General features: G+C 47.1%; 2 protein-coding genes across 5 annotated transcripts in view; one reads left to right on the top strand and one right to left on the bottom strand.

Moving 5' to 3' along the window:
- The window catches only part of FCHSD2 (FCH and double SH3 domains 2), a 335,963-nt gene extending 333,149 nt beyond the window's left edge, over positions 1–2,814 (top strand). For both annotated transcript variants that reach the window (XM_074216801.1, XM_074216802.1), the window contains one exon: positions 803–2,814. In XM_074216801.1, coding sequence (XP_074072902.1) covers positions 803–886 — 84 coding nt within the window. In that variant the 3' untranslated portion in view covers positions 887–2,814. The remainder of the gene's footprint in view (positions 1–802) is intronic.
- Positions 2,815–5,052: 2,238 nt separating this feature from the next.
- ATG16L2 (autophagy related 16 like 2) overlaps positions 5,053–12,280 on the bottom strand; it is a 30,292-nt gene continuing 23,064 nt past the window's right edge. For 2 of the 3 annotated variants that reach the window (XM_074216804.1, XM_074216805.1), the window contains 5 exons: positions 11,521–11,626; positions 8,964–9,113; positions 8,740–8,787; positions 8,277–8,378; positions 5,053–6,817 (listed from right to left, as the gene is read on the bottom strand). In XM_074216804.1, coding sequence (XP_074072905.1) covers positions 6,730–6,817; positions 8,277–8,378; positions 8,740–8,787; positions 8,964–9,113; positions 11,521–11,626 — 494 coding nt within the window. In that variant the 3' untranslated portion in view covers positions 5,053–6,729. The remainder of the gene's footprint in view (positions 6,818–8,276; positions 8,379–8,739; positions 8,788–8,963; positions 9,114–11,520; positions 11,627–12,280) is intronic. The other variant, XM_074216803.1, reaches the window with a different exon arrangement.

Raw genomic sequence — 12,280 nt, 5'->3', positions numbered from 1 at the left:
CCTTAGGCAAGTCACTTAACCCCATTGCCTTGCAAAAAACTGTGGCTGATCAGGATACGAGCTACAGAGGCCCCAACATGGGTCAGGCACCAGTAGTCCAGGTGAGAATATTTGGAGGGAGGTGTGTCTAAATTGGCACATCCTGCTTTGCCATAGAGCACAGTGCTTCTTTAGTGAGAGAATACCATTCTGAGTCCTGGAGCAGCATCCTCCATGTCTCACCACCAGTTCTTCAGAGAGAGCTCCAATGCCAGTGTTAATGCACCCATTTTACAGAGGAGAAAGGGGAGACCCCAAGTCTCCAAGACATGGATAAGGGTCCAAGGCAGGATTCAGAGCTACCTTGCTCCTGGTCCAGTTTCCTGGCACATCATGCTGCCTCTGATACAGGGCCTCCTGGAGCTCATCTACCTCCTCATCTACAGGCAAAGAAACTGAGGCTAGAAAGATTGAGTGGCTAGCCCAACATCTTGCAGGCAGTAAATTCTCATAAAACAGGAAAGAAGGAAGCTCTGAGATCTCTGCTAAGCCCCATTGCCCAGGCCTCAGCTTCCTTCTCTGTGAAGCGTGAGGTCTGGACTTCAGTCCCTGGCTCTGCTGCTCTAGGACTAGGGCTCTGGTTCACACCCTGTGACTGAGGGGGAGGAAGTAGAGAATGACTGGTTGAGTGAATGCAAGCCCATCACCACAGCAACATTTGAATATCATCTCCCTTATTCCCTTTCAAACATCAATCATTGTTCACTCAGAACTGAGAAAGTAGACTGGCATGACGTGGGTTCCCTGTGGTTCTCCCCCGCAGGTCCGGGCCGCACCACCCCCTCCCACACAGAGCCACCGCAGGCCCCCAGAGAAGATGGAGGATGTGGAGATCACCCTCGTGTGACATCGGCAAAGTCACGGCCACCCAGCCCAGTTTGGCCGCGCTCACTTCTTAAGGCACCTTTGCATGAAGATGACTCTGTTAAGGAGCAGGAATAAGGGAGAAAGGTCCGGGCAACCACAGTGTGCCCTCTTCCTTCCCTCAATCATGAAGATTCTGTGCCTTTGCTTGTTTTCTGAGTCATCTTCTTCCAGAGCACAAGCCCAGAGCGGCCAGTGGCCCTGGCCCGGCAGGCACACCTGCAGCTTGGGGCATGGCCTGCCCAGCCCCCTCCCGTCATATGTGTTAGTACAGTATATTACTGTGGCCATAGGAATGTGTTACGAACTTGCCCCAGCCCCCCCCAGCACCATCACCCGGGTGATGAGTGGTGAAGATGAATCAGGTTCTCCAGCCCCAGAAGAGGGGCAGAAGCACAGGGCTCGGGGTGGGAAAGCCAGCTTCCCCTCACAGCCCCTACCACCTTCATAGTCTGGGCCTCACTGCCCTTGGTGTTCCTCTTCTGCCACTTGTCTAGTAACCTGCCCTCCACCCCGCCCCCCCCCCCACATGGGGAATGGGCAGGACGTTTCAGAGGAGAGGCCTCATCTCCATAGGAAAGCCCCACCTGGCTGACTTCCCCTGCTGAATATATGCCTCATGTGTATCTAAGCCCCCCCCCAGTCATCGCTAAGGACCTCCAGAAGCTACATCCCAGCGCCAGTCAACCTTGTCACTGGGTAGCCTGGGAGAGGTTCAGGGGAGGCTAAGTGTTATTTTCTAATTGGCTCATCAGCTCAGCTGATGGAAGCCCAGCAACTGGTTCACAGCAGTGAGTCCAGGGAAAAGTGGCCCCACCGTGGCCTTGAGATGGCAGCAGGAGCCATCTGCCTCTTCAGGTCTCACAATGTCCAGAAAAGTTTGACCAGGGCCTTAAAGCCCAGGATGAGAAAGGAGACGTTGCCATTTGCCTCCTTTCAGGGCTTGGCACAAATCCAAATGGACAATGCAGTGAAGAATCCCACCCCAGCTCCCCATTACAGGGAGGAATTGTGACTTCACTAGCAATACTGACGAGATCCCAAGTTTCTGGGGAGAAGCAGCTCCCAAGTAGTTAAGGAAAACAATTTCTGTCTGCACGACTGGGTAGGAGGTTTTTCCACTGAGAAGATACCTTTCTATCCACAAGAGAGAGAGAGAATTGATGACTTAGCTTAAAAGGGCTGTTTTGGGAAGCTGCTTTGCTTTTACTGATTTATTTTTAAAGAAATCAATATTACATTTAGATGACATTATCTGAACTTTGCACACATTACTTCAAACTTTCTGACCTCAGAAAAAGATCTCTGCAGCAGAGCGTGCTTCCCAGGCCCCTTGATCAAAAGCTCCATCTCCTCCAAGGCATTTCCTGGATTGCTTCAGTTCATCAGTAACAAGGACTGTGGATGAATCTCTTCTGTATTATTTCTTCTTTCACACCTCTTAACCTGTTGATCTGTTTGAGGTCTTTTTATGTGTTTATCAAACTTATTCTTAAGTTTAAAAAAAAGTGTTTTTTAAGATTTAAAAGTTTGCAGAAATGTTCAAAGCATCACAATGCAGAAGTCAAGTAAGTATCACTCTGCTGTTTCTTCCCCCTTTCTCTCCAGCCAGTCTGTCTGTCTGTGCCCACAAATCAAGATTCTCCAAATTGAGAGTGTTATTGGAAATCTCTTTAGTTATATTTTAAATATTTTCTGTAAGAGCTGCTAATTTTATTTAAAACAAAAAGTTGTAAAAATGCCTCCTTTTGAACTATGACTTGTTCGTACAGGGCACATGATCCATGTCTCCCAGTGTACAGGGTCAGTGCACTGAGAATACCTGTGCAAGGGCTTCCTCTGTACTGGCTGTAAAATGTTTGTATTTATTATGTATAAAATGTTGAATAATAAAAAAAAATGTGGAATTAAGACTTTGAGTTTCTTAGCCTCAGCACAGCAGTCCCATTGATTGTGTCTCCATATCCCCCAACAGCTATAATGAGGAAAACCTGGGATGGCCACCACACTACACCCCATGACTCCCATAACCTCCCATTGCACACTTCTAGAAATCAGTTCTCACAGGGCAAAATGAAGGATCTGTGAATACTTATCTGGCTAGGAACTATCTGAGCCCAGCAGCCAGGTAAGACAGGAAGAGGAGGGCAAGTGAACCTAGGTCAGCTTTGGTGTTCTCTTCCAACCTCCGGGGTCCATATGGAAGCTGTGATCCCCAAGGGTCAAGTCTGACCATCCCTTTTACATTCCCTCATACAGGCTCCGCTCTTCAGACCCATAAGAATCCCAGACTGTCAGGGCAGGAAAAAACATTAGAAGCAGCATCTCCCATCTCTAGTTCTGGGGGAGCATCTCCAATGATCAGGGGCTCATAGCAAAGGAATCAAAAGAGCAGAGATATTGTATAGCAAATACACTGTAAAGAGTTCTCTTAAAGCATTGTCCAAATATCTGCACTTAGTGCAATCATTATAAACCCAACATAGCTCTTGCCCTCAAGAAACCTGCAGTCTGGGAGGTCAATCAGGGCAAAGGGGAGAGCCAAACAAAATGCCATGAGAAAGTTGAAAGAGATTCCTTTAGCCCCAGGTGGAAGGGAGGGGACCTATTCCTAACAGAAGAGATTACCTGCACAATGAGGCCAAAAGAGTGCAGGACAAATTCAGAAAATAACCAATTATTCAATTTGGCTAGAGTACCATTTGCAATGACTAGGGAGAGAGAATGTTTGAATCTTGAGGGTAAATTGAGGAAGGAGAGCAGCATCCCATGCTTCATGAACACAAACCAGGCTCTCTCCCAGCTAACAGCCCTCTCTGAACTCCCCTGGAGGGCAGGTAAGGGAGTCTGGCAAGAACATCCTGGTTACAGGTAGAACCAGTCCTCTGAGCCTGTTTTTTCATCTGTTAAATAGGGAAAGTGATTCCTGTAGTGCAGAGATTCTTAACCTGAAGTGGGGGGGGGGGAGAACCATTTACTACATGTTTATTATTTATGCTAAGACCCCTGCACAGGAATGCTCAAATCTGAAGGTGGTGGGTGGAGGGGAAGAGACTGAATATGCTTACATAGCCTTTGCTTCATTGATCCTCTCAACCCTGTGAGCTTGATGCTATTTAACAGTTGAGGAAACTGAAGCAAAAACCAGAGGTAAGTAACTGGTCCAAGGTCACACAGCTAGTAAGTATCTGGGATTGGATCTGAACCCAGGTCTTCCTGATAGAGCCCAGCACTCCATCCACCACCCTGAGGAGCATCTAGGTCCCCTGGCCATTAAGGTTCAGCAGTGGCTCTTCCACTGACAAAATCTCTTCTGGGTCTTTAATCACAGGGGCCCCATGGAAGGCAGGGAAAGGTCATTCCACTGCCCATCTACAGCTGAGGGTGCTGGGCTGGATGTGCTTCATTCCCAAGACTCTTGGGTTTGGGGTCTGATCTGGCACTGTCGCCCTCATCGTATGAGAGGGGATGCCTCCGGTCCTCCCTCGCACTGCCAGGTATATGGCCTTGATTGGACCTTCATGTGCTGTCATCTGGGGAAGCTTATGGACCATCCACTTCTCAGAATAATTTATTTAGAATTACAAAGGAAACAAATTCCATTGAAAATTATCCAGTTTGGGGGGCGGCTAGGTGGAGCAGTAGATAGAGCACCGGCCCAGGAGTCAGGAGTACCTGGGTTCAAATCTGACCTCAGACATTTAATTACCTAGCTGTGTGGCTTTGGGCAAGCCACTTAACCCCATCTGCCTTACAAAAACTAAAAAAAGAAAATTATCCAGTTTTTAGTGTTAGGATCCCAGGTTAGACCTCTGCTCTAATTGTGAGGTTTCAATATCTGTGAAGAGTCCTTTGCAAACTTTGGCATGCTCTAATGTCAGTGGTGGTTATTCCAAGGCTTGGGCTTTGGGTGAGTGATGGGGGCCCTCTGGTGGCCACTAGTCTCCAAGACAGAAGCCTCAAAACCCTGCCCCAAAATACATCAGAGACCTTCAGAGGAGCAGAGGTTTTGTTTTGTTGTTTTGCTTAGGTTTTTTGCAAGGCAATGGGGTTAAGTGGCTTGCCCAAGGCCACACAGCTAGGTAATTATTAAGTGTCTGAGGCCAGATTTGAACCCAGGTACTCCTGACTCCAGGGCCGGTGCTCTATCTACTGTGCCACCTAGCCACCCCGGTTTTGTTTTGTTTTTTAAACCAAAAGGAACCCTTAGTTAATAAGAGGAAACCAAGGCCTGGAGAAACAAAATGGCTTGGTTAGCCATCACCCACAAAGGAGGGGACAAAGGTAGAACTCAAATCCAGGTTTCTCATTTGCTATTCAGTCAAGCTCTCTCAGCTGGGAGACTTGCTTTAGAGTATCCTTGGCTCTGTCCCGCTTATGCATTCTGCCTTGGACATAGCTGTGTCCCTAGGGCTTTGCTCCCCACCCTGGACCATCTTCCCTCCCTACAGACTTGGAATTCCTCCTCTGGGTTCCCTTCCCTGGCTCCTCCCCCCTGTGTTAACAGGATTCTCCCCAGACTTTGCACCACACTTATCCGGTAATGTTGTGTATTGTGACACCTCGGATGTGTGTGAGGCACTGTCTTACCCAACTCTGGCCCTGGGCCCTACGCAGAGGGGACAAGTGTCCCCTTCCTCATCACACCCAGAGAGGGGAGGCTAACCCTGAGCAAGATGTGTGCTGGGGCACGTCCCCAAGTACTCAAATAGCACCCGGGGGTGACAACTCATTAGCAAGAATAATGAGCTAAAAGGCTAAGTCCATTGCAGCCCTCCCTCAGGGGGTGTTCCCTGATCTCTCTGGACCCTCCCTCTCTGAACTGAGGGCGAGCTTGTGCTGCTCAGAAGGTGCGGCCTCTATGCTGACCATACTTACTCTGCTTTCTTCAAATGGAAGCATAGGTTTAGAGTTGGTGAGATCCTTAGCCATTGCCTCCTCTGGCCTTTCCTTTCACAGATAAGAAAACTAAGAGCTGAGGAGTTAAGCTGCCCAGTCAGCTTGTGGAGCTCCAAGGACCCTCTGGCCAAGACCTTGGCTGCTTCCACTCTATGCCAGTGTCTCAGAAGAGTTGGTATCCATCAAAGGCTGGAGAAGCAGCTTTTCTCTATATCTTCCTGACCCCACCTCATCCAACGCCTCCATTCTTCCATCCATGGTCTATCTATCAATGGCCTAGACCCATTGCTTTGGCTCCCTTCAGTAAAGGAGACAGACATGGGAGCCTTCTTCCTCATCCTCTCCCAGTGGACTAAACCTCAGCCCTGAGCAATCCAGCCAATGAAACTCCTCACCAGATTCCCTAAGGACATCCTTGCAAGCAGCCTCTGACCTGCCAGTCACAGGATAGCCACAACCACCCATCCTGGGGGGCCTGGCTCCAAGTGGTGTCTCAGCTGGCCAGTGGGGAGCAGAAAAGCAGGGGGTTCAGCATGCAGGAACCAGGATACAGAAAGCCCTGCCTTCATTCTTCAGGCCCCTCAACCTGTTGCAGCCAAGTTAAGGCCTCAGTGTGAGGCTAGGGCTCTAATCATCAATCCTCTTGACCCTGTGCCTCAAGCCAAAAGTCAGTCTATCAATCAAAAGTTTTAATGCAGAAAAAACCCACCCCTTTCCCTTAGAATGTTCACCAAGACAGATGACTTCAAACAGGACATAGTCCCTTTCCTCCAGATCCCACAAAGCTCCCTCCAGCTCTGTCCTTGGTGCACCTCCCTGGTATCTCAGACTCTGGAACCAGCCAGAGTCTGATTCAGTACTGGGAGGGGGGGGGCGCACAGCAGCAGAGGGAGAAGGGTCCGAGCTCCAGGGACTGTCAAGGGCTGGCTAACTCCAGAGCACGGCCTTCTTCCCCTGATCCACGCTCACGACATGTGATCCAGCGTAGCCCCAAGCCACTGCATTGATGGAGACACTGTGGATAGAGGAAGGAAGAGACATTAATACTTAGGGGAGGGAGGCGGCTAGGTGGTGCAGTGGATAGAGCACTGGCCCTGGAATCAGGAGGACCTGAGTTCAAATCCGTCCTCAGACATTTAATAATTACCTAGCTGTGTAGCCTTGAGCAAGCCACTTAACCCCATTGCCTTGCAAAGAAAACTTTAAAAAAAATACTTGGGGGAGGGCTTGGAGGGGAGGCTGAGTAGGGGACAGAGGACAGCCCCCACTCTGCCTCTGGTGAGCTAGGTGACCCAGGCTGGGATTCACAATCTAGGCCTCAGCTTCCCTATGCATTAAATAGGGCTGATCATCCATTATCCTAATTAACAACCCCATGAAAGCAGAGCTGTAGTTTGTCTCCATCATCATTATCATCACAGTGAACACTTCTGGAGCACTTTAAAAATCTTCTCAGAGGCGGCTAGGAGGCGTAGTGGATAAAGCACAGTCCCTGGAGTCAGGAGTACCTGGGTTCAAATCCGGTGTCAGACACTTAATAATGACCTAGCTGTGTGGCCTTGGGCAAGCCACTTAACCCCATTTGCCTTGCAAAAAAAAAAACAACCTAAAAAAAAATCTCTTATTTGATCTTTAACCACCTTGGGAGGGAAATGCCATTATTATCTCCCACTTACAAGTAAGGAAACTGAGGCAGAGATGAAATGACTTGCTCAGCTAATAAGAGCCTGGGGTTGAATCTGAACTTGGAATTTCCTGACTTGAGGTCTCCCTATCCCCAGTGTCACCTCACTACCCCATAAAACCCAAGTGGGATTGCCCTGAATGACACACAAGTGACAAAGATGACCTCAGGTCATCCAGCCCAATACCCCTAAACAAGTGATCAGCCTCTGCCAGAAGACCTTTGGTGAGGAGAAGCCTACCTAAGGCAATCCATCCCCCTAGGCTGTAAAGTCCTAGGAAGTTTTCTATCAGTTTAAAAATCTACCTTGGTTTTGGCTCTGCCTCTGGAGCCCTCCCTGCATGAGCACCCTTCTCATACTTGGAAACATCTAGAAAGTTTCCATGACATCTCTCTAGATTAAAACATCCTTATGGGGCAGCTAGGTGGAATAGTGGATAGAGCACTGGCCCTGAGTTCAAATACGTTCCTCAGACACTTAATACTCAATTAGCTGTGTGACCTTGGGCAAGTCACTTAACTCCAATGCCTTGCAAAAACCAAAAGAAAAAACATTTCTAAATTCTCTTTGACCAATTTGGGAATATGATGATCTCCAAGGGGGTGAAGGATACTTCATAAGGTATGGGGAAGTTCCCTCAGACTCTTTCGCTGGCATCTGGAACCCCCCAGAGTGTCTGTGTCACACACTAAGTGATTCACTCAGAGAACCAAGAGCAGAACCTGCTCTGCACAGCATGTATCCCCTCCCCCAGTCCCCTCCCTGAGAAAGCTGGACCCAGAGGCTCACCTGTGGGGCCCATAGAGGCTGGTCTCTAACTTGCCACTCTCCAAATTCCAAATGTAGAGACCGCCATCGGCAGAGCCAGCAAGGGCATAGCTTTTATCTGGGCTGGAAAAAGAAAATGTAGGAGGTCTGCAGGAGGGCAGGAGAACACCCACAACCACACAGTCCTGCCTGCAGATCAGAGATCTGTCTGTGCCATGGCTGGCCTTGCTCTGGTCACTTCCCTGCATCTTTCCTCCCCTTCCCCCAGCCCTCATCCTCCTCCAGCCATCAGGCTGAAGATGGGGGTGGGGGTGGGGTGTGAGGTGACAGGAGGAGGGATACTCGCCAAGGGAGTGGTGGGCTTGCTGACAAACTGAGGGGACACAAGGGCTCGAAGAATTTTAGAAAAGGACAGGGGAGAATTCAAGGTGGAGAAAACATGGGTAGTGGAGGGAATTCTAGGACAGACTCCCTCTATACTCACCTGAACACAGCTTTAGTCCAATCTGAACCACATTTGAAGCCATCAGCCCTAAGGATACAAGAGAGAGGGAAGAATGTGGAAAAGGATGGAGTCTACTGAGTCTACTCCTGCTCCATCCCCAATCCAGCAGGAATCAACAGAAGAATCGTGGTCCTGCCATAGGGGAAGATGGATGGAGACAAGGGAGGGGTAGAAAGGGCCAACACTCTCCTGCCCTCCCTCACCTGAAAACCTGGCGGATGTTGTTGGCCCGAAGGTCAATGACCTTAAGGGCATCATCCCGGGAACAGCTGAGGAGATGCATCTGGTCACTGCTGATGCTGAGAGAGGTGACCTTTCCCTCCACAGGAATCACCTGTATGCACCGTGGAACCCTGGAAGGACACAGAAGCAGATCAAAAAAAAAAAAAAAACAGATACAGACACATTCTGTGTGTGTGTGTGTGTGTGTGTGTGTCTCTGTCTCTTTCTCTTTGTCTCTCTCTCTCCCTCCCTCTCTCCATCTCTCTGTCTCTGTCCCTCCTGCTAAACATTTCCCAGTGCCTTCAACCGATGTTAATATAGAACGGTCTCCAGTTTGCTCACTGTCTGAGTCACTTTTTTGTGAATACACTCCAACTTATCCATGTCCTTCCTAAAATAAAGTCATCATACTCTGTTGGAAATGCCTTTTCTTAAGAACTGATTTTCTAACTATAAGCTAAAACTAAAGGAGTGTCCCTCAATTAGGTAATGGTTGAGCCAGTTATGGTTATATGCATATAATAAGCTATTATTGAGCCCTAAGAAACATTGAAAAGAAGAGTTTCAGGAACATCTGCAAAGACTTGTATCAGGTGATAAAAAGAGAAGCAAGAAGAACCAGGAGAACAATTTAGTCCACAACATTGTAAAAACAAAAGAACCCTGATCAATTCAATGAGCTATCATGGTTCCAAGGGACTGATAATGAATTCTGGTACCATCTCCTAACAGAAAGGGGATAGACTCCCTGGGGCAGAATAAGATATATATAAGATATATATATATATCTTATATATAAGATATATGATATAGATAGATATAGATATAGATATAGATATAGATATCTCATATATATATATATATATATATATATATATATATATATATATATATATATATGCACACATATATTTTTTTTAGGGGCAGCTAGGTGGCGTAGTGGATAAAGCACTGGCCCTGGAGTCAGGAGTACCTGGGTTCAAATCTGGCCTCAGACACTTAATAATTACCTAGCTGTGTGGCCTTGGGCAAGCCACTTAACCCCATTGCCTAGCAAAAACCTAAAAATAAAAATAAAAAACACATTTTTTTTAAGACATGATCAATGTGGGAATTTGTTTTTCTTGATTACACATATTTGATTCAAGAGTTTTGTTTTTTTCCCTTATCCTGGGGTGAAATAAGGAGAAACTAAATGCTTGTTAATTAAAGAAAAAACCAACAACTTAATTTATTTAAAAAAAAACCCTAATTTGTCTTAGTTTCTCACTTAAACCAAGGTTGTATGTTGATGACTGTTGGTTGGCTAAAGAGCTATTCAGTACAAACTTGAAATATTGCATTCAACAGATAAAACTAATGTTAATGAAAGGGGTTAAGGAGCTGAGTGACCTAGGTGACCTGATCTTTCTCTCTTTGCTTCTGCTCCATAGAAAGAATGAAAGAAACAAGCATTTCTGAAGCACGTACCGTATAAGGCCCTATGCTAGACATTTGAGAAATAATAGCATCTCATTTGATCCTGACAACAACCTTGAGAAATACTATTCTTATTTTATAGAGGAAAAAACTGAGGCAAAGAGAGATTAAATGACTTGCCTAGGGTGAAACAGCTTATAAGTGTCTGAGTCTGGATTTGAACTCAGGTCTTCTTGACTCTGGTCCCATGGGACCTAGCTATCTCTAGGAAGCCCAAAAATTAGGCTTCAGGGAAGGGGGGTGGGAAGGAGGGTAGAAAAAAATTTTATGCAAGTGCAAGAATGTCGAAAAACATTAAGTGCATGTAATTTAAAAATAAAATATCAATTGGAAAAAAAAATTAAGTTTCAGAGGGGGACCACTCAAGAATGTCTAGGAAATGGAAACAATCCCAGGCCATGAAGGCAGGCAGTCATAGGAATGGTTCCTGCAGGTTTGCAACTCTAAGGTTAGGTGCCGGAATCCTATCCCTTTGTCTTCCCTGTGTCTTTCTGACTCACATTAACTGAACACTCATCCCCAGGGAGGAAGTTCCAAGGATTTTTAACACCAGAAACTGGTGAGGTGAGCAGTCTGAGAACCAGGTGAAGCCTGAAGGGTTTTCAACATCAAAGTAATAGAAGGAATTACATGTTTCTCTCTTTACAGTCATAAGGGGATAAAAAGAAAAATATGAAGGCTTATAATAATTGAACAGAAATGGGAAATTACTGATTTGTTTTCTTTAAAGCTTATTCTAGAATTGTTTTTGCCTTGAAACAGTTTTTAACAAAAAAAAGTTCTAATTATTTGTTTTAATAAAAAGTTCTGCTTTTGACATATATTCTGTAAAAGGTCAACTGAGTGATCTCATCTAATGCACCTAAATGATTCCTATCCAAGGGGTGAAGACTGTACCATCCCTTCCACCAGGGCAGGGACCCCTCCCTTCCCCTACCTCTTATATATAATAGGAGACATTTCACAGATGCTGCCTGCCTGGCTGACAACAAATAAGGAGTGCAACCTTCCCAGCCCACTGCCCAATTTCTTTTGGGCTCACTGCCAGGGTTCTATTACCTGCTATCCCAGAAACGAATCTTCTGGTCGTTGTGCCCGCTGATGAGTAGGTGGTCTCCACATACCACATCATTGCAATAGGAGAGGCCATCAATAGTTCTTGAGCCTGTGGGTTGAGGGGTCACAGGGTGAATGCCAGAGGGTCCAGAACCTCCAGAAGGCCCCAGCGGGCAAGAGGCACTGGCCCCTCAGTCTACTGCTGTCCAATATGCCACATGGGTGTGAGAGAGGGGAGTGTAGGGGGAGGGCAAGGGTGATGAAGGTCTCAGAGGGCTGTTAAGTCCCTAATTAGAAAAAAGGACTGGGTCAGAAGGGACATTAGAGATCTAATCCAGTCCCCTCTTTTGATGGATGAGGATAGTGAAACAAGCCCAGAGTGATCTGTCCAAGGTGGCACAGACTTGGATTCAAACCCTCTGGGGTTCTCTGAGCAAACTGACCCTAAAATAAAATCCCTGGGTTGTCTTAATAGCTGACTCTCTGAGAGATGATCAGACCCTAAGCCCTGGCCAAGGAGAGCAGGGGAGTGGAGTGACGGGCAGTGCTCTAGGGCTGCTGGGGACTGTCAGCCTGAACCCAGTGGCTTCCCTGCACTTCTACAATACAGAAGGCCTGAGTGGGCAAGTGGAGGTGTCAGGGGATGGATGGTAGGGGGCAGAATCTGGAAAGATCAGAAGTGATAACTAGGGGATAGTTAAAAGAGAGACCATAAGGGGTGGCTAGGTTGCATAGTGGATAGTGCACCGGCCCTGGAGTCAGG

This window comes from Macrotis lagotis, chromosome 1 (genome assembly GCF_037893015.1).
Source record: "Macrotis lagotis isolate mMagLag1 chromosome 1, bilby.v1.9.chrom.fasta, whole genome shotgun sequence".
Taxonomy (NCBI): domain Eukaryota; kingdom Metazoa; phylum Chordata; class Mammalia; order Peramelemorphia; family Peramelidae; genus Macrotis; species Macrotis lagotis.
Note: the sequence above shows the minus strand (reverse complement) of the source record. Positions and strands in the feature narration are given on the sequence as shown.